The following is a 20,621-nucleotide window of genomic DNA, read 5'->3' on the forward strand; positions in this document are numbered from 1 at the left end:
TTGTTTTGTATGCAATTATTTCCTAGAAGGGCACAGTCCTTGCAGAAAACATCATTACCTGCATTGTTACGAGATGAGGGTGGTGATAGGTTTCATTTCGTGTAATATATGTTTCTTGCTGTATATACTGGAGGCGTCTTGCTGAGAATTAATATTTCCTGTCAGAAAGCGAATAATTTCTTGCTGATGAAAATCATGTTCATGGTAGGCTAATAGCAATGTTGGTTTTTTCCCCTGCATAGTGCTCCAGTAATTTCTTCTGCATAAAATTGGTAAGCTGGAGAACAAACCAGATGTACAAATGCACCACCTAGGTTTTTGGGGTTTAATAGGGCAATGCAAAAAACAAATAAAAATACATGACAATTTGCAAAGTGCAGTCAGCTAATTCTGTGTTGTTTTTAAAATTGGGTTTGCTTACTCGTGGCATGTTTTTCACCAAACCTCTCTGCACATGGGTGTGAAAGGAGAAGCTGCAATTTCTCTTCTGTTCATTGAAGGACACAACTGAGAACTTGATTCTCTGACTGTTGGGTTATAGCACCATCCTTTGGAATAATTGCTAGGCACATTACAAAAGCACAGTATAGGGGCAGCCCCTGAGAATGGCTAACTCCCTACCTGCTAGAGCAGGAGTCTTTCTAAATAAAGGGCCAGTTTATTGTTCTTCAGATGTTAGGGGGGCTATACTGGGGTCCTCTGGAAGAAGATGATTCCCCAGCATCCATGAGAGTAAATCGTGCCTTTGACTTGGTGGTCAGTAGGATTAAACAAAAATAAAGACATAGCACCTCTGATCAGTAGCAGCAGGAATAGTGCCCTGTCAGTGGTATTGGAGGAATAGTGCCCCAATGTTGGTGTCATTGGGAGGAATAGTGCCCCATTTCTGACATTCATTTACAGCAAGCCCAATTCGGTTTGTGGCTCAAAAGGTATTGAAACCAGAAAAATTGCATTTTTTAAAAGGAGGCCAGCAATAGCAGCTTGTGTACTGATCTCCTCCTGACAGTGACTTTTGCCAAATTCAGAGGTACTGAGCCAATCAGGGCATTGCACACTCATACGACTTGTTAGACCTTAGACCGACCATAGATGGTTTGAATAATACTGAACTTTGAACTGTGTATGGGCAGACTGAATGTACCCAAGTTGATCAATCAGCTTTGGTACAACCAGCCAGCTCTGGATTTTACACACTATTATCACCAGCGGCTGGTGTAAGCTAACAATAATCACTGTCTTCTCCCTGGGGGGGATTCCCTTGTCAGCCTGTGCTGATACGGGAATTGATCAAATCGAGCAACCCATGGTTGCACAAAATATTTGCTATGTGTATGGCCTGCCTTAGAGAGACAAATGGAACAGAATTGTTGTAGAGCTTATTGCTAATATTGATGAAGGTAGTGGGGGGGGGGGGTTACTGAACTATCTAAGAGGAAGAAGTCCAGCAGCTTGGTTAATTACTGGTGCAAAGACAAAATTTGTGATTACAGATGATTGTGGATTGCCATTTTACAATAGCCACCGCTTGGTTAACTACTGATATATGGGCACAACATCAGGCCAAACTGTTGCTGCATCCTCTACTCCTCTGAATTACTTCCTTGGCAGACTATGGACCACGCTTCAACTCCTGAAATTTTGTACATAGGCAAATTAGCACCAAGCATTTATTAGGCTATAACCTAAGGGCTTGTTTAAACTTTCAGTTGAGGGGCACAAAAAATGCACAATTGAGCTGCATTTTTAGTGTCCTGCAACCACTTCCCCCAATAAGCTGCAAAGACAGCAGATACGAGTGTTCTGATGCCACAGTTGCAATGCTTTGTTCCCGTGGCAAAACGACTGCTCCTTTTCAATACTACCTTTGAACTCGACCCACTTAGGAAGCGCCACAAACGCACCTCAACCGCATGCAGTTCTGGTACAGCAATTATATGTCCTCTTCACCATCTTTTTAAATGGCTCTGAAAAAACATCCAAATTGGGATCGCTATTCAGAGGAGTGGCAGTAGGTCCAAGTCAAGCCTTACAGTGCTACTTATCGTCACAACAGTCTTGAAACGCCTACCAGAATTTATTCTTGGTTCACATGCTGGCTTGCCCAGCTGATCCAGTGTTGTCCTGCTGCTTAGGTGTGACAGTCCAAGTCATGTTCCTCAACCTTGATCCACCTCGCCAATGTGACCTGGTTGCCTCTTTCAGGATCAGGAAGCTGGCCCGCAATGACAATGATGCTGGTGCAGCCCACCGGACGCTATATTTCCTCCTCTTGCAGAAGGAAGCTGCAAAAGCAGGACACATCATTCTGACTTGGGCAAATAAAACATGAAGACCGTAACAAAAAAGAGAGGGGGGGAGGGGTTGGCTTTCAGAATGAGGTGAAGGGAAGAAGAGTGGAAGGTAGTCGCCAGAGCGAGGGCAAAATGCATCAAAGGTCAAAACATTTCAAAATATAATCCTGTACAAATATAATTGGGGTTATTTACTAAAGGAAAATCCACTTTGCACTGCAAGTGCACTTGGAAGTAAAGTCGCTGTAGATACGAGGGGGACATGCAAGGAAAATAAAAAACTGCATTTTAACTTGCACATGATTGGATGATAAAATCAGCAGAGCTTCCACTCCTTTCAGATCTACCGCTTAGATTTAGAGCGACTGCACTTTCAAGTGCACTTGCGGTGCAAATTGAATATGCCTTTCGTAAATAACCCCCATTGTGTCTCAATCTCAAACAGGGGCTACTTTGTTCTCAACTGGGATTGGTGGATTCTGAGCAAACCGTATAGTTAAAGAAAAAAAGCTGGTAAAGTTAAACTAAAAAAAAACTAAGAAAAAGTAAAGGACATGTAAATCTATATAATTATGGCCTCCAAACGCCTTCATTTTGGAAAGCCAGACAGATGTGGCAACATGATTTCTTTACTTGTAGATATTTTATAGTGTGTCAGTGCACTTTGTAGGGATTATATAAAATAAGTTTAAGATTAACCACATAAAGCCTAGATTTGACCGTTCACCCTATGTAGTGATTTACTGTTTTGTACTTTCTTGTTAAATAAAGGATCTGTCTTTTTTTTAAGGAGGAAATTGGGTTTACAATTTGGTGTATTGTTTTTAATTGTCTAGTTGTGCAAATTATTAATTACAATCAAATGCCAATTTTAGAAGCTCAGCATTATAGAGGGAAAGGGGTGAAGCTAATTTGCACACCTTCCCATACTATACAAACCAATAAAGCAAAGGCCACAAAAGCCTCGTGCATTATCCATAGCACTTTAGTACAAGAAAAGATCTAGAATAATTGTATATACAAAAAAAAAAGAAATATAAATAACAGCATTGTAAAAAAAGGTCAGCCTTTTGATGGAACTCCTCTTGTTCAAATGGATGTCCTAAAGTCGGCTGATGCGATTTGGGGGACGTGCTTCATTGCTCAGAGCAAGAGTTTAGCTCTGGAAGGGGGTACATCACCCAAAACACATCAGCTGGCTTTAGGTTTTATTTGTTTGTACAGTTGTTGTACAGTCTACATCAGGGGTCTAAAAAGTTTTTAACCACTTGGCGTCCGCACTATAGCCGAATAATTGCCACAGCGCAGACCTGAGTTTCCGATAGGACGTCCTCCCCTTTGCACGCTCCCCGCGCACCCTGCTCTGTGATCACCGAGTCCCGGCCCTTTACCACATGATCAGCTGTCACCTCCTAGTGTTAACCCCTTCCCTGCCAGTGACATTTTTGCAGTAATCAGTGATTTTTATAGCACTGATCACTGTATAAATGCCAATGGTCCCAAAAATGTGTCAAAAGTGTCCGATGCGTCCACCATAATGTCACAGTCCCGATTAAAAATCACAGATCGCCGCCATTACTAGTAAAATAAAAAATAATAATAAAAATTCCATAAAATGATCCTCTATTTTGTAGATGCTATAACTTTTGTGCAAACCAATCAATATATTTACCAAACATATGTAGAGGAATGCATATGGGCCTAAACGGAGGAAAAAATATATATATTTTGGGGTATTTATTATAGCAAAAGGTAAAATATATTGCGTTTTTTTTTTTTTCATTTTCAAAATTGTCGCTTTTTTTTTGTTTATAGCGCAAAAAATAAAAACCACTGAGATGATCAAATACCACCAAAAGAAAGCTCTATTTTTGGGAAAAAAAGGACAATTTTGTTTGGGTTCAACGTCGCACGACCGCACAATTGTCAGTTAAAGCGACGCAGTGCCAGATCGCAAAAAGTCCTTTGGTCAGGAAGGGGGTAAAATCTTCCGGGGCCAAAGAGGTTAAACGACTTTTCTTACAGTTTAGTCATCACTGCATTTTGTGTTTTTTGCCTGAAGCTTTAAGCTCTGTCATAAAAACATTTGTACAAAGAAATCACTGGCCTTATTTATACAAATATCTGAAGGAAAACCCGTCTTTGTTGCCCACAGTAACGGTGTCTATCAAACCTCACTAGAAAAATGGCCGCTGAGTTGTGATTCCTTTTCTTTTGGAAACAAGCTTGTTGGCAGTCAGACTTTAGGTAAAGATCCAAATGCTGGAAGATATTCTCTTTCGATATGCGTATATACTTGTGATTTTATATCCTGTTCTAGAACCCTCAACATGTGAAACGATGGTTAACGTTTTTCTAGCATTATGTGATATGCCAATATGATAACTGTCAACACACGCCTGTGTAATATTATATGATGATGTTATATAACCATTGTCTTTGCACAAGGAGCATCCAGATATGTATGTAGCATCCTGTAAACCTTAAAGCGGTTGTATACCCACTGAATTTTTTTAAATTTTTTTTACTCACCTGCAAAGGAAAAGGCATAATGAGCTAGTATGCACCGCATACTAGCTCATTATGAAATATTTACCTTAGAACAAGGCCCCGACATCTGGCCCGATCCACGCCAAGGGAGCTGACATGTTCCCTCACCATTTATCCCGGGTATCGCGGCTCCGGCGCTGTGAGTGGCCGGAGCATGCTCGCGGGAGATTTCTTTCCGGCAAAGTCCGGCATCTGCCGGACTTTCAGCCGAGAATCCCCTGTACACATGCGCCGCTGCAGTCAGCGGCGCATTGCGAGGGAAATATCTCCTAAACCGTACAGGAAAACCAGGCAATAACAGGCGCTAGCGATTAAGCACATGTAAAATCCGGCAGGCTGGTTGTACCCAAGTTGATTGATCGCTCCACTTGGGTACATTCAGCCTGCTTATACATTGTTCGAATCTCAGCCAGCATTATTAAGCACCTGGCAACATTGGACAAAGTATTCCCTGTACTTTGACCCATGATTTACAGAAACGTGAATAAGTGGATAGTTCTTAGATGCACCTTTTAATTAATTCATACTACTGTTTTTGCAGACCTACTACATTAATTCAAATGTAGAAAACGTGCATAAATTATTTATTTTTCCTAATTCTTTTAAGACATACTTATACTGATTGGCAGCAGGCAACAATGGATACTTGTATAGTAAACATTACGGAACAGTATGGTTTATCTCCTCTGAATATTAAGCAGTTGTACACTAGCTGAATGAGCTGGCATCATGGGGTGTCATTGCACAAAGTTCTGAATAGTGTTCAATTCCTGTCTTTTTTTTTTTTTTTCTCCCTTTCCAGCAGCCTGCATTTAACCCTTAAAAACCTGGCCATTGCTGCCAGAAAAATACTAGTGAAAGTAAATGTCCGTTTCCTAAAAAGTTAGCTTAATTGTATTAGCCTCACCCCTAGTTGAGCATTACATTTATCCTTATTATTGAAAAATATCTATAAACTAAATGACTGGTTTGCTGCCAATGTTCCACTGTCCTGTTTATTGCCTTGAAATAAAGAATTTGTTTAGAGCAGGAGAAGGTACTCCTGGAGAGGTAGAGAGTTACATGAACAGCATGGAAGAGATCAAAGATCACCAGGGATACACTTTTTTTTTATCGTTTTAAACAAAATCGCAGTGAAAGGTAAAAAAGGTTTGAAGAATGCAGGAGACGGTAGCATGTGACGCGGAGTGCCAGGGTCGGTAGCATGTGACGCGGAGTGCAGGGGTCGGTAGCATGTGACGCGGAGTGCAGGGGTCGGTAGCATGTGACTCACATCTTACTCCTTATTCCAGTACAAACCTCCCCCTCCCTCTATAAAATTCACTTACCAGACCTGGGGTGCAGCGTCATCTGGCAGAGTGAGGGAAGTCCTCCAAGGTTTCTGTTTTGGCCTTTTTTCTATTTGACACATTAGAGCTCAGAAGGTTTCTAGGACTTCCTCTACTCTGCAATGACTCTTGCCATCCGAAATGTAGTGGACGGGGTCAGGTGCTTGTGGTTGGCACATCGTGTTTGTGATCTACTTGTGACATGGCTGCAATTGCAGGAAAGTCACTATCAACATGTTGCTGATACCTGGTTTAAACTTTTACAAGTCTTTGCTAGTGACATTATGCAAATGGTAATTTCCATTTCAGGAACTATATCTTCTCAAAATGCCAGTTAGGTATGCCATATATTCAACCAGTTCCTTACCCACTGCATATTTAAAGCTTGCTATCCAAATGTTATTTAGAGAAAACCCCACCTATGGAGATATTTGTTTTTCTACAGAAATCTACGTGCATACTGCATAATGTAACATTGGTGCCTCTTTGGATGGGTGAGACTTGGATGTGACTTGTTCTCCCTCTGCAAAGGTGGACTCACTGTTGCATGTAAAACATTCAGGTACGACTTTCACTCAACGTTTGAGAGCTAACATTGAAGTCAATGGTTTTCAAGTTGCATGAAAGTGGACCAAAGTAATGCATGAACTACTTTGAAGTCACTGCAACTTTAAAGCGGGAGTCCGCCGTTTTTTTTTGTTTTTTTTTAAAGCCAGCAGCTACAAATACTGCAGCTGCTGACTTTTAAAATAATGACACTTACCCGCCCAGTGCGCCCGCGTTGTCTGCACCCGAAGCCGATCTCTCGATCGTCTCTCGGGTGCTGCCGCCGCCATCTTGGGTATGGGAATCAGGAAGTGGAGCCTTACGGCTTCATTTCCCGGTTCCCTACTGCGCATGCGCGAGTCGCGCTGCGCAATAAGGACGGTCCCCGCTGTCTCTGGGATCCGTGTGTTTCCCAGCAGACAGCGGGGGACCTTCGGAAAGGGCGTAGATTCTGCGGAAAGGGGCGTACCTTCTGCAAATATCTATGTCGGAAGTGGGTGCAGATACCTGTACTGTACAGGTACCTGCACCCCCCCCCCCCGAAAGGTGCCAATTGTGGTGCCGGAGGGGGGGAGGGTTCCAATGAGCGGAAGCTCCACTTTGAGCGGAAGCTCTACCTTAGGGTGGACCTCCGCTTTAAGTCCCACATATATGAATGGTTATTATTGGAAAACATGGGGTACATGTTCAAAGTTGCATGGCGAGTTGCACGTTTGAATGGGGTGTTCATCTTAGTTCCTTCAAATAACTACGTAGAAAATGCAGCCTTAGAAAGGAGTTCCAACTCTGGTCGAAGTGTTCTATATTATAGAGAACTGAAACATGAGATATGTGAACACCAAAAGGTGACCAGAAAGAGAAAATGACCAGGAGGAACAAGGTCAGGTACTGTAGAAGGAGCACCTCTCCACTGGAGCCTCAAAGATCTGGGAATCCAGGAAGTCATTTGATTACAGATATGGGAAACCAGATGTAATTTTACTGGTGAAATGGAATATCTGTTTTGCATGGACTGGCCCTTTGAGTTAAACTCACTACCAAAGGCTTTTATATTAAACCAATTCATGTAATTTATGGTAAGTGGGCTATTGCTTTCTCATTTATTTTTTGGTTTTCCTAACCAGTGCGATCGATGATCATGAGATTATGGCACTATGGTCATACTGACCACATTTTCATTAAACCTTCAGATTGCAACAAGGTTGGTCAGAATTTTACATAAGGCAAAAACATGATACATAACCGCTTTGACTACATAAATATGGTTAGATTCACCATTTCTTTTTATTTTGCTGACCATTGTTACTTGGACTGAAATTCTAAAATTCTTATTTGGAGCACAAATAAACAAGAAATCAATGCTTAGCTGTCTAAGCTACTTTGTAAAGCTCCCCGCTTGCTTACAGTGAGACCATATACTACACTAAAGGGTTGCAATGAGAGCCAACCTGTCATTGTGTGGGTATGATTCTGTCTCTGCATTGTCATGCTCTGAATTCCTATTAGCAATGTCAGACAACTATATAAATGTCATTTTCTCTAGGGATGATTCCAGTGAGAGATATGCATATGAAAGTTTTATTGTTTGCGAGACTAAAACCAATATACAGTCTCATTTCTTATCAGATGTTCATAAAATTGGGCAGATGTACCAGTAGGGGTGGATATTTAGTTTCTCCCATTAGGAATCTGCTTGACCAGTGCCAGCTGGAAATGAAAAGAAGTATACATTTTGGCCTGGGCTTTGGCTGTAAATTATATATGTTTGCCTTTTCCACTATGACCTTTGGCAATTCACTTAGCACTAATTCTGATAGTGTTTCTTTGCTGATTCTTATTGTGGATTTCTTGATGTGAAACACTGTAAGGTCAGGGTATCTCGTCTTCTGGGTTACAAATGAGTAATGAGACCTTAGGGACTTTCCTAATATTACAGCTGGGATATGCTGGGAGACGGTGTTGTGGTTTTCCCTGCACACTTTAGTACCTTTCTGTTATCTGTGTGTGTACAGTAAGCAATATTTACTCCTGGAATATCCAAGGGAGTTTTGACTATGTATTGTGATTTTTTTGTATTTATTTTTTGTAGGCTCCATACACACTACATGCTAAATAATGCCCGAAAAACACTCTTAATGGTTTTTGTGCCAGCTTTTAGCAGCAGTTCGGAGCATTCAGTGGGTTTTTTTTTTTCCTGCCGGCAAATTGCTCCCAAACACGCAACAAATAAAGTTTTTTTTTTTTCTGCTCCTAGAAGCTGAAGCTTCAAAAAATGCTCCTAGACTAAAATTGTGTGCATGGACACATAGGATAACACTGTTTGCTTCTAGAAGCAGAACAAAAGCTCAAAAGTTGCTGCTAGGAGCGTTTTGTTAAGCTAGTGTGCCTAAAGCTTGAACTAGAACGGTGTAGCCCAGGGGTCTCAAAATTTTCTAAACAAAGGGCCAATTTACTGTGTTTAGAATTTAGATTGGCCAGAGTATGCCGGTGGGAATAGAAAATGTCCTGGCATCAGTTGGGTTAAATCATGCCTCATCTTTAGTTTCAGAGGGAGGAATAGTGCCCCATCATTGGTGTCAGCTGGAGGGATAGTGGCCTGTCATTGGTGTCAGTGGCAGGATAGTGCCTCGCCATTGGTGTCAGTGAGTGGGATAGGTCCCCCGTCATTGGTGTCGGCGGGAGGGATAGTGCACTGTCATTGGTGTCGGTGGGAGGGATAATGTCCCGTCATTGGTGTCAGCGGGAGGGATAGTGCCCCGTCATTGGTGTCAGTGGGAGGGCTAGTGCCCTGTTCATGTTAGTGTCAGTGAGTGGAATAGTGCCCCAAGGCCCAGATAAAGGCAAGTAAACGGCTACATATGGCCACTGGGACCCCTGGTGTGGGCTAATACAGGAAAAGGTGTGTTACTTATATATATGCACACTGTTCAACTCATTAACCCATTGCTGCCAAGCAAGAGTGTAATACATTTACCTACCATGCTTGAATAGCTTAGTCGCTATATTGTGTAGACTTCTTATTCATCAAATTAGAACTATGTCCTCCCATTAAAGTACTGTAGCACTTAATTATAACTTCAGTTCCACATTTAGGTTTCACTTCATCCCCCTGCAAAGTCCCACAAATGCCTGTTGATGCCGCCAGAGAAGTCCACCAAATGCAGCATCCTGTGATGTGGCAACAATGCTGCACTGCTCCTGAATTCTGAGGAGTTACTGCTCTCATGTTGGCAGTATACGTTTATGCTACAGTGGGATGAAAATATGTTGTAGGGAGCATGGCTATCTGCATGGTCACTGCTGATTAGCAAGCATCTAGTTCTGCCCACTGCTTTCTGGGATTGACAAAGCTCTCTGCTGCTGAAACCCTCCCACTGTGAGCCACAGTGTCTGGCAGTGTGTGACAAATGGAGATTTTGGCTCAGTCACAGAAGATAAAGGAATTGTTTTCTTTTGTGCATCACATAGTAACTAGATCTGGGACTTGTTTATAGCATTATACAGGAGCCTGGAGTTGTACTTGAAGCACTTACTGTTAAAGTGCAGGTATACTCACCTTCATATCAGTGCTGCAGTGTTCCAAAACTCCTTGCTGGCCGCTGACCTCTTCAGCTGGTCTTCTTCCAGGTACTGTTCTTAGGCCATTTAGATGAGCCAAGATGACATGGCTCCAGTGCATGCTCAGGACTTCAATCATCTCGGAATTGCTGAAATTGTACACGGAGCTGTGCATACAAGAAACCCCAATGCCCTGTTCACATGGGGCAACTAGCTACATGCCTCCTGCCGGACTGTCTTTTACTGGCATGGCAATGCACAGGTGTTGTGTGCATCCCCGTGCTGGTGTCCCATTGATGTGTGTTAAGAATACAAGGCTACATAGACACTGTGTCACAATCTGGCATCTGAGTGTGGGTCCTTGAACTCACCCTGTGTGTGATTGTGGGCCCATCAACTGCGTTGATGTCATATTAGGATACAGCAGCTATGTCTGTGCAGCCATGTCCAAATCGATAACAATGGAGCACTGGCACTGGGGTGGACGCAACACCTGTGCATCCCTGTGCCAGAAAAAGATAACAGAGCCGATTCAGGGCCAGGCAAAATCATGACCCTATAGTCGGGATCCGCCCACATGCCTGGATCGGCACCCTGCTCAGCCTCTTAGCGAGCCGCTGAGAGCCTGAGCCGGCCAATCCCGCCCCCCCTCCACAGCCCAGAGCTCCAATGAGCGAGTAGGGAGCAGAGCAGAGCGCTGTAAGTAACAGTCAGCAGCTCTCTGCTCAGGGTGCTGTGAAAACCGAGCGATTGGTGGTGTTTGATCGCTCGGTTCTTGGTGTTGGAGCCGGCAGGGGCCAAATGCAGCGTCGGAGATTATATATTATACACACACCTCCAAGATGACCACTGCCTTGCTAAAGAAGCTGAGGTTAAAGGTAATGGACTGGCCAAGCATGTTTCCAGACCTAAATCCTATTGAGCATCTGTGGGGCATCCTCAAATGGAATGTAGAGGAGCGCAAGGTCTCCAACATCCACTAGCTCTGTGATGTCATCATGGAGGAGTGGAAGAAGACTCCAGTGGCAACTTGTGAAGCTCTGGTGAGCTCCATGCCCAAGAGGGTTAAGACAGTACTGGAAAATAAAGGTGGCCACACAAAATATTAATAGTTTGACCCAATTTGGACATTTTCACTTAGGGGTGTACTCGCTTTTGTGGCCAGCGGTTTAGACATTGATGGCTGTATATTGCATTATTTTTAGGGGACAGCAGATTTACACTGTTATACAAAGCTGTACACTCACTACTTTACATTGTAGCAAAGTGTCTTTTCTTCAGTGTTGTCACATGAAAAGATATAATAAAATATTTACAAAAAGGTGAGGGGTGTACTCACTTTTGAGAGATGCTATGTATGTGTGTGTATATGTATATTATTCCCATACTTCTCTTTTAAGAATAACAGCTCTGTATTAAATAAGTTCTGTTCATGTGAATGCAGAAAGAGGCAGTTACTGAGAATTTTGCACAACTGACTTATGGAAAGAAAGATAGTGTTGTCTTTCGTAATGGTGTGATGCTTGTCTCATTCCTTTATCAAAGGACGAGCACAAGATGATTGCAAAACACAAATGATTCTGACTTAAAGGTATTATCTTCTACTTTTAGGCAGTAAGAGAAGCAGTACTTCCAGGAAAAACAATGGTGCGTTATTGGAGATAGAATTCAATGTGACACTGATTAACTGTTTTCAATCAAGATTTCTTTTAGTACACTGAAAGAATGAAATGTTTTTACCATGTAAGAAATCATATACCAAATCCTGAAGCTGCCTGAAGTCTTTACTGTGCTTGACAAACTGTGTCATAGTAATCAGATACTGATTAACAATGAGGCATAATATTTGAATGTGATTACTGATATGAAAGCCATCACACATTAAAGGAGAAGTATGGCCAAAGCTCTTTTTTGCACTTCGTTCTGCACTCCTGTGACCTAGATTCAACCGGCAACGGGCTAAAGCCTGCTGTCAGCTGATGTCACAGAGCCAGTCCATGCTCTGCAGGAATCCCGACAAGAGTGTCCAGTACGGTCTGTAGCCACTAGTAATAATCATGATGTTCTCCCAGCAAGGATGGCTCTCCGTGCCCCCCATCGGGAGAACACACTAGCTCTTGGGAGGGATTTCCTCTATCAAAACTGTGTTGATGCGGTAATCAAGGGATTTTGGTTGTCGGAAAGAAAAATCATATCCTCTATGTCCTGACTTATTGGCCTTTTCCTGTTATAGCAGTTGTGCATGGTGCCTAAAGATAACTGTGCAGTCCAATAGGCACAAGAGTTATGGTTGGCACACACGAGGAGATTGTTGGACGAATAATCGCCCCATTTTTTTTTCCACATGATCGTTTCAAATCGAGAATGAAGATGTTACTAAAGCTTTGAAAATTCTCGTAAGACCGAGTAAAAATTTGGAAGTGATGTAATGTATTTTATTTTCGTATGAAAACTGTACTGATCAACCAAAAATTGTAGAATCCGGTATTTTATGAGAATTTTCATGCTTGTCCCATTGGATAATTTTGCATGAAGTGTCGTGAGCAGCTCTCAAAAGCTGCGTACGAATGATCAGGTTATCTTACGATCGCTTTGAAAGCAGGATTTTTCATCTGATTTTCCGGTCAGGTGTGCGGGCCTTTAGACCCAGTGCACTCTGTATTTAGAACTTGGTATCAGAACTGATCGGACAAACTCCCTCCACTCCGCTGTAATACAGTTCTATATGGAAACATTTATGCTGTGGGGTGTGGCTGTTCTACACTTATGTTGACGCAAAGCACTGGAGGGCATAAGGCAGCATTATAAACTTATATTAAGAAATTTCTAAGCAAAAAGCATTTGTAAATCCATACTGTGCATGGGTTCAGTAGTATAAAGACATACACTTCAAATGGACTTTCATTTTAGCATTTCAGCTTCTCCGTGTAGGAGCACAATTTGTACTGGCTGCAACTCCGCTTCTCCACTGTGTAACAAACTTCCAGAGTAGTGAGATACCTATTAGAAAGAAGAGCTATCTCTGGCAACCATGGGGGTGGGCAAGACTCAAATTTTCACCGGGGGGGGGGGGCATCAGACTAATATTTTTCACAGGGCATCACTGAATCGAAGTATGACACTGAACCAGAATTCCCAGCATGCTCTGGTAGTCATGCAATTGTTTGGCAAACTTGTTCAGTAGTTATGAACTACATGCCCTGTCAGCCAACAGGGAATAGTAGTTTATCACAGTGTATATCCCTTACTAGACTGGCTGGTTTAACAACTACTGAGTTACATAATGATGCCATTAACTGATATATTCTTCCAGGAAAGGGATTCTTCTATGTAACCAGCATGCAGGGATATATGCTAATACATATTATTAGCCTTGTATTGTAAGAAAACCTGTATATGCCTGCGAATCACATATACAACAACAGAACAGTGTGCCTGTATTATACAAGTAGATTGTGAATAGCAGTGAGGAGATCCCTCTTGCAGCACTTATCCTCTATGGAGAGATGATGTTCGCCGTTCCATCCCTGTGGGAGAGGAATACAGGCACACAACAAGTACTGACGGCAGGATCTAAAAGTGGAAGGATGGAGTTGTGCTGAGAAGGAGATGAGGTCGGGCTCTGCTCCCTCTTGCACTGGAAGGGACTCGGCAACCTTGTTTGTGGGCTCATGCAGACAAACCACAAGGAGAGGGGCAAACAGCTTGCAGAAAACACCTGGCAGCTGTTTCGTCCTGCTGGAAAAAGCCAGAAAGAAGAAAAATGAAACCGTATGGGGAGAAGTTTGGAGGTAGAATTTTGTCAACTATATCTGACTTAAAACTGTTTTCTTTGTGGAGCTACTTAGTGGTGCACGTGGTACCTTTTTGATATGTCTTCATTTTAAGTAGGTACTTAACTATGCCAGTTCTTTTTTTTCTTCTTTTTTTTTTTTTTTTAACAGTCATTAAATAAGATCTTTGAGTTGCGTCTATCTGAAATTTTGTTTTCAGCAGTTGTTAGAATAGTACATGACCGTGGGGACTAAAATTGTTGGACACCTATATATTAGGTTATATCTTAATAATTTTATCTTTAATTTTTGTAACCATGAGCCGAAATGGTATCTGCATGTGCACCTGTGCTGGTTACAAATGACATCCAATTAGGAGTGCAGACTGTCTGTGTCTGTAGGGCTAGTTTTTCTGAAGGAGACCAAAACGAAAAAAAAAGGTGATCATTTAATGGTTTTCCTTTACATCTATCCCAACTTTATGGTAACTGTAGCTAACCAGGAAGAATGTTCAAAGCTTTTAGATTCAGCAATCATAACATAATGGCAGCTGTATGCTGGCACCTAAAGGTCCTCGTCAATCACGTCTCGTATTGCATTTCTCACAAATTCAAAGAGGGTCTCTTGGAGCATTCACAATAAGTAAGGGGAAGGTGGTAATTTTCTAAAAAGCGTCCTTTTATGGTGTTTTACCCAAGTTTCCATTTAAACTTTTTTTGCAAAAATATATAGAGAATGCACTCCACAAAGGGGAAACAAAAAGTACATTTTCAGCAATGGCTTGAAAGCCACCAAGGCTGGGTGTAGGGTGAAATCTGGCTAATGAACATCCTGGAAGCAGATCAAGCCCTCTCTCCTCTCCTGTCTGCATATGGTGATGGGGCCCATGTGCACACCTATGCACTCGGCGATTGTGGTACAGTCCATTCTGAATATTGTGTCCGGGTTTCAGGTGGTCTGAAACCCGTATATACAAATCAAAACCTGGGCTGTCTGGGTGAATCCCAGATGGGTGGCAACCCTATGTACATAGCACACCCCTGAACTCTGTCGGTAGCACACCTCCGAATCCTACACTTGGTACATAGTTCACCCCTGAACTTTGCACTCTGTGCATAGGGCATCCCTGGAACTGCACTCTGTACATCTCTGAACTCCACACATAAAGCACTCCCAGTATTCATTGCCCCTTTAGAATCCTCTCACTGGCCACACCCCTTGTTCAGTGTGGTTCGACATGGGGGTGTGTGGTTGAGTTCATACACCTATTCTCAGAAAAAAAAGTCCCGAAAAATATATATAGTCTTACAAATACAACTGGCCCTTTAAGGACAACCCTAATGGTAATGTGGCCATCAATGAAATTGAGTTTGTCACCCCTGTGCTAGACGATAGAAAGGGTTTCGCTACAGAATATTCTAGACAAAGCTTGAATCTGTACTATGAGTTTTTCTGTTCTGACAATAGAAGAAAATAGCCAGCATGCTAATTGCAAATCCAGATAGTAACATATACTGAAGTCCCATATCTGCAGAAGAGATGCACCGCATGGCTATTTTCTTCTATAGACTTATACTGCACCACCATTTAGCTGTGCAGCCACTCTAACAAAGGGGTTACTTGAGAGCTAAAAGTATTAAAACCCGGGCACAAATTCTAGTTTCTAAAAGAGATTAACAATGGCAGTCTTATATTTGTCTCAGAATATTTTCTTTTATTATATACATACGGTAATGTGCATAATGGAGAATAAATTGTATACTAATGTAAATTTTTTTTTTTTTTTTTTTTTAGCAAACTCCGTAAAGATGGAGATGCAGAGTGATGAGGAAGGGGACAGAAAGCCCCTTCGCCGAGGTACTCCAATCCAGGCACAGGATGATGAGAGTGGTTTGGAAGAGCCCCTGGCAGAAACCAATGGGATCTCAGACAGTCGCATGAATCAGGAGCTGTCTCTTGATGGTGGAATCCGGCTTCCGAATGGTAAACTGAAATGTGACGTCTGTGGCATGGTTTGCATTGGCCCCAATGTGCTAATGGTCCATAAGAGAAGTCACACGGGTAAGCAGCCAGAAGCCAAACTGCCTGTAGCATCTGATGTTAATATTACCTGATACTATTGCGCGGCTTACTCAATTTTGCAAAGAAGGTACACATTTTTATGCCCGTCAAAATGTTATAAAATGCTGGTGACTGGGGATATGGACACTATACCTGTGCCTCAGGTTTCCTTAAAGTTTAAAATAAGCATGGGCCTACTTCATTTGTGGGTCGGTGCAGTGTAAAGGGTCTGTCCAGCCAAACCTGATATTTATGATAAAGTCAGATGCTGGTAGGCTGAATCATCTGCTGGCTTCTAACATTCTTCTGGATTCCAGCAGCGAGATATCATGGCTGAAATATCCCATACACCATGTGGTCTCTTTCTTCCATTAGCAGGCAAAATTTTGTGTTCTTCCTGTGGGTTAGGGCTTGACCAGCAGCATGGTAGCCAATGCGACTATAAAATTATGCCAGGTGTCTAAAATGTTTGAGCCCTTTCTTTTATAGTTAATGCAAACACACGTGCCTTAGTGCCACAATGTTAGCTGACCCCTAGATGGGAGAGACTGATTCCTGAATTCTACATTAACTTCTCCTCTGCACTTATTGATTCCTCTGAAATGTGGCATAAATTCTAAATTAATGAAAAATCCATTGGAAGAGTAAGACGTTTAGAGTTGGTTATGTCTAGTAAGTGAGTTTGTGAGCTCCCAACATTTTACTTCTGGTTGTTGCTCACTTTTAAATAAAAAATCTAGTCAGTGGGCTCTGTAGTTGCTCAAAACTAAAATATCAGTTTTTCCAGGAATGTACAATTAAGCCCCTTTCACACGATCAGACCGATCAGGTCCGCCTGTCTATTTTTCGGGACGGACCTGATCGGGCCACCCATTGTCCTCTGAAATCAGGCAGATGATGATACAGTCGTCCATCCGTCCAGTGGGTGGGATCCGATGAAAATTGACAGCCTGTCCGTTTTCTTCCAATCTCCCCATAGAGGTGAACGGTACGCTGACAGTTCAGAGTGGAGATGAACCTATCATCCGTCTGCTCAGCGGGGATTAGTGGAGCGATTCCTGCTGAGCAAGCGGAGTCCGTCAAAACGAATCCCCCCCCCGTGTGAAAGGGGCCTTAGTTTACAGTAGTTAGTTTATCTGCAGACAGTGATGGATGCAGTTCATTTAGTATAATGTTTGTTTTTAAGGATGTGTACTGCCTTTGAATCAGATAATACAATTGGGCTGACTTACTAAAACTGGAGAGTGAAAAATCCAGTGCAGCTCCGCAGGTTTTTTTGTCAAAGCTAAATTGAACAAGTTAGAAGCTGATTGGCTACCATGCACAGCTTCATCAGATTTTGCACTCTCCAGATTTAGTAAATCAACCCCAATGTGTTCCAATGGGAATGGGCTTGCTGAATTAGTGTAGCGGTACTTGTAAACCATTGATTTTTATTCAATGAACAGTTCAGAACAACCAGATCTATGCCAGTTACACTACGCTTTTGGTTACAAATGTTAACCAAAAACACGATCAAAATCGAAATACTCTCCACATGAATAAGACCATAAGTGGTCATTTAATTGCAATAACTGGATAAAGAATATTTTGTATTTGTAAATCACCAATTTTTTTTTTAGAAAATATAAAGTACAACAACAAATTATGAATGCCCCTTCTAATTGGCAAGTTATGTAGAACATTAAGAATCTGAGCAGTTTTATTATCACGTTATGGCACACGTATTAACACCGCAAGGTAGACCTTTAATATAGTAGTATTAACAGTTAAACCCAGAAGTCTGCAAACAATCATCTTGTAAAGGCTAACTTATAATTTTGTAGGAAGCAGTTTCCGGCAGGCTAATAAAGACCCGTCACAGGCTGCAGAGGCGAACATTTGCGCTATGCATAATTCTAATTTGTGAGTGCTATCTTTGAGTATTTGAGACTGCCGCAGTACTGCTCTCATACAGAAGACAGCAGTCTGTGTGTGCAGCCCGAAGCCTGGACACAGGACTCTGTAAAGCTGCCAGAAATGATGTCTCAAGAATTTAAAAGTAAGCTTTTACAATCTTATTTGCAGAACTCTAAAGCCCCATACACACTATCAGTTTTTCTGCTGAGTTTTTCCTTCAGATTTACCAAAACCATATAATATGAGGTCAAACCTTAGGAGTTTCAATGTGTATGCAATCAGGCAGGTCCTTCTACTACATGGTTTTGGTAAACCTGAAGGAAAAACTCAGCAGAAAAACTGATAGTGTGTATGGGGCTTTAGGTTTAACCTTTTTTTAATTTTTCCCACTCTAAAAGTGCAATTTTGCAGTAATCTTTCACCTAGCCATTCCGTAGTTCCCACTATGTAGATTAGCCATAAGCATATCTTCTATCTAACACACGTTTTATGATCCCAAAAGAAATAAAATTGCAAAAAAGTGAGCTTGACCTGTCTGGAAATGGTCAAATTAAGGAGGTTGGAAGTAAGGACAAGGGCTTTTGGGTGCAAAATGGGCTTTAATAGTTAGCTATTTTTCTCTCCATGACAAAAAATAGTTTTAACAGAAAGCATAAGGTATATTTCCAGAGAAGAAGGCAGAAGTAGAAGTTGGGGAAGTGAGACTGTAAACAAATTATTACCCAAGTCTGAATTAATGATAGAACTCTTGCTCAAAGTTCCACTTTGTTTAAGCAAATTGGGGTAAACCCATTACACTTATCATTCTCATTACTAAAACTAATTTAATTCAGTCATGAACACAATATAACACGTCTGTAATAGTAGTTAAAGCTTTAGTTATTTATTGTTTAATTAGTAAATATGTCAGGTAGGGGAAATTAAAATGACAGAGCCATGATGAGGTACTGATAACACTGTAAAGATACTTGGTGGTATTGACTGATTAGTTCCAAAACTTCAACTAAGAGTCTTGCATAGAGGCGTAGCATGGCAGATGTAGTTCTGCAAATACTGAAGTGTCGATTGGGAAGATTATAATGTGTGTACTTGCAATAGCTCAGGTAATATTACAATCAGATCCTTCAGGCATTTTGCATTGGAGCAGCCAACCCCAATTATATCAAATGAACCATCCATAAATGAATCTTCAACAAAGCAAAAAGTATTTTTATTGTTCAACAGGGAGTTCTACTGTACAAAGTATTAGTGTTTCCAAGCATATGGCATGAATCAGTAAGTGGTCACGTTTGCTTTTTTATGAAAACAAATGCAAAATAATAATCGTAATTATTTATTTCTAAATAAAGCCAGGGACAAATATATATATATATATATATATATATATATATATATATATATATATATATATATATATATTCTCTAAGAAGGGACATAATCTCCAATGCAGAAGTTTTACTGAATAATTCATAATTCTCTCCATATAATATATATGTGAAATAAGCAGCAACTGTACATTTTTGAGCATACCATGCTCTTCATCAAGCTGTGATGAGCCTGGGCCAACCGCTCCCACCCTCTACACAGTCCGTGCTCCACTTAACATGGGGGGGGGGGGGGCAGAGCAGAGAGTTGGTGACTGACAGTCACCGACTCTCTGCTCGCGAAGCTCTGAGCAATCAGAGGTCTTTGTTTGCTCGGTTCTCAGTCTTAGAGCTGGTAGGGGACAGATGCGGCATCGGACCAATGCCGAATTCACCTAGGTAAGTGTGATTCTTAAAAAAAAAAAAAAAAAAAAAAAAAAAAAAAAACAAACTTCTCTTAAGTCACAGTAAGGTCATCTTTACATTTACTAATATCACAACGATTTACCTTTAGCAGCTATCACTTAATACATTCTAAACTCATGGGTTGTTCTTTTGTCTTTCCACAAAAATACTCCAAACTACTGACTAACTTTAAGTAATTGGGGATGCATATGCAAAATTTGCTATGCAGTTCAAGATTTAAACATACCTTTCAATAATTTCTGTCTTAGACCCCGGTCACACCTGAGCAATTTTCTGCTTGAAGCTTGTAGCTCTAAAACGCTCAGCAAGTCAAATTCCATTCATTTCAATGGCTCCTGTTCACACGTGCACAAACTGGGAGAGTGTGAAGAAACACTACATGCAACCCTGCCTCTTAAAACATCTAAAAAATTAATTAAAGGTGACTAAAATTGCTGCACGTAAAAGGGTTCTCCATGACCTCCCAAAGAGTGGGCAGTCAGATTTCTTATTGTAGTAGTAAGAGTGATCGATGTGTGCATAGAACCTTATTGTGTCAGCACAGCTCTCACATTCTGGGAGGGCATTCATGGATGTCCTCCCAAAACCATTGCCCCCCCGCGTGCATCCGGTGCGCACTTGATTTCAGTACAGGGCCAATCACAGCGGCCTTTTACCATGTGATCAGCTGTGTCCAATCACAACTGATCACATGTAAACAAACTTGCTGGTTATTGCCATTCCTTTTCTTATGCCCTGTCACAGTGAGAGGAGAGCTGATGACCGGCAATTCTGACAGCACACATTTACACTGATAATCAGTGCTGCCTCATCAGTGGCCAT

At 41.5% G+C, this 20,621-nt stretch overlaps 1 protein-coding gene across 9 annotated transcripts in view; it reads left to right on the plus strand.

Moving 5' to 3' along the window:
* The window catches only part of IKZF2 (IKAROS family zinc finger 2), a 135,703-nt gene that overhangs the window by 82,577 nt on the left and 32,505 nt on the right, over positions 1 to 20,621 (plus strand). For 6 of the 9 annotated variants that reach the window (XM_077448332.1, XM_077448336.1, XM_077448337.1 and 3 more), the window contains one exon: positions 15,844 to 16,110. In XM_077448332.1, the coding sequence (XP_077304458.1) occupies positions 15,844 to 16,110 (267 nt within the window). Of the gene's footprint in view, positions 1 to 13,826; positions 14,068 to 15,843; positions 16,111 to 20,621 lie in introns of those variants that run through there. The other 3 variants (XM_077448334.1, XM_077448338.1, XM_077448340.1) reach the window with 2 other exon arrangements.

The sequence above is a fragment of the Lithobates pipiens genome, unplaced genomic scaffold (assembly GCF_037356315.1).
Source record: "Lithobates pipiens isolate NorthernLeopardFrog02 unplaced genomic scaffold, aLitPip1_a1.2 Scaffold_22, whole genome shotgun sequence".
In the NCBI taxonomy this organism is placed as follows: Eukaryota; Metazoa; Chordata; class Amphibia; order Anura; family Ranidae; genus Lithobates; species Lithobates pipiens.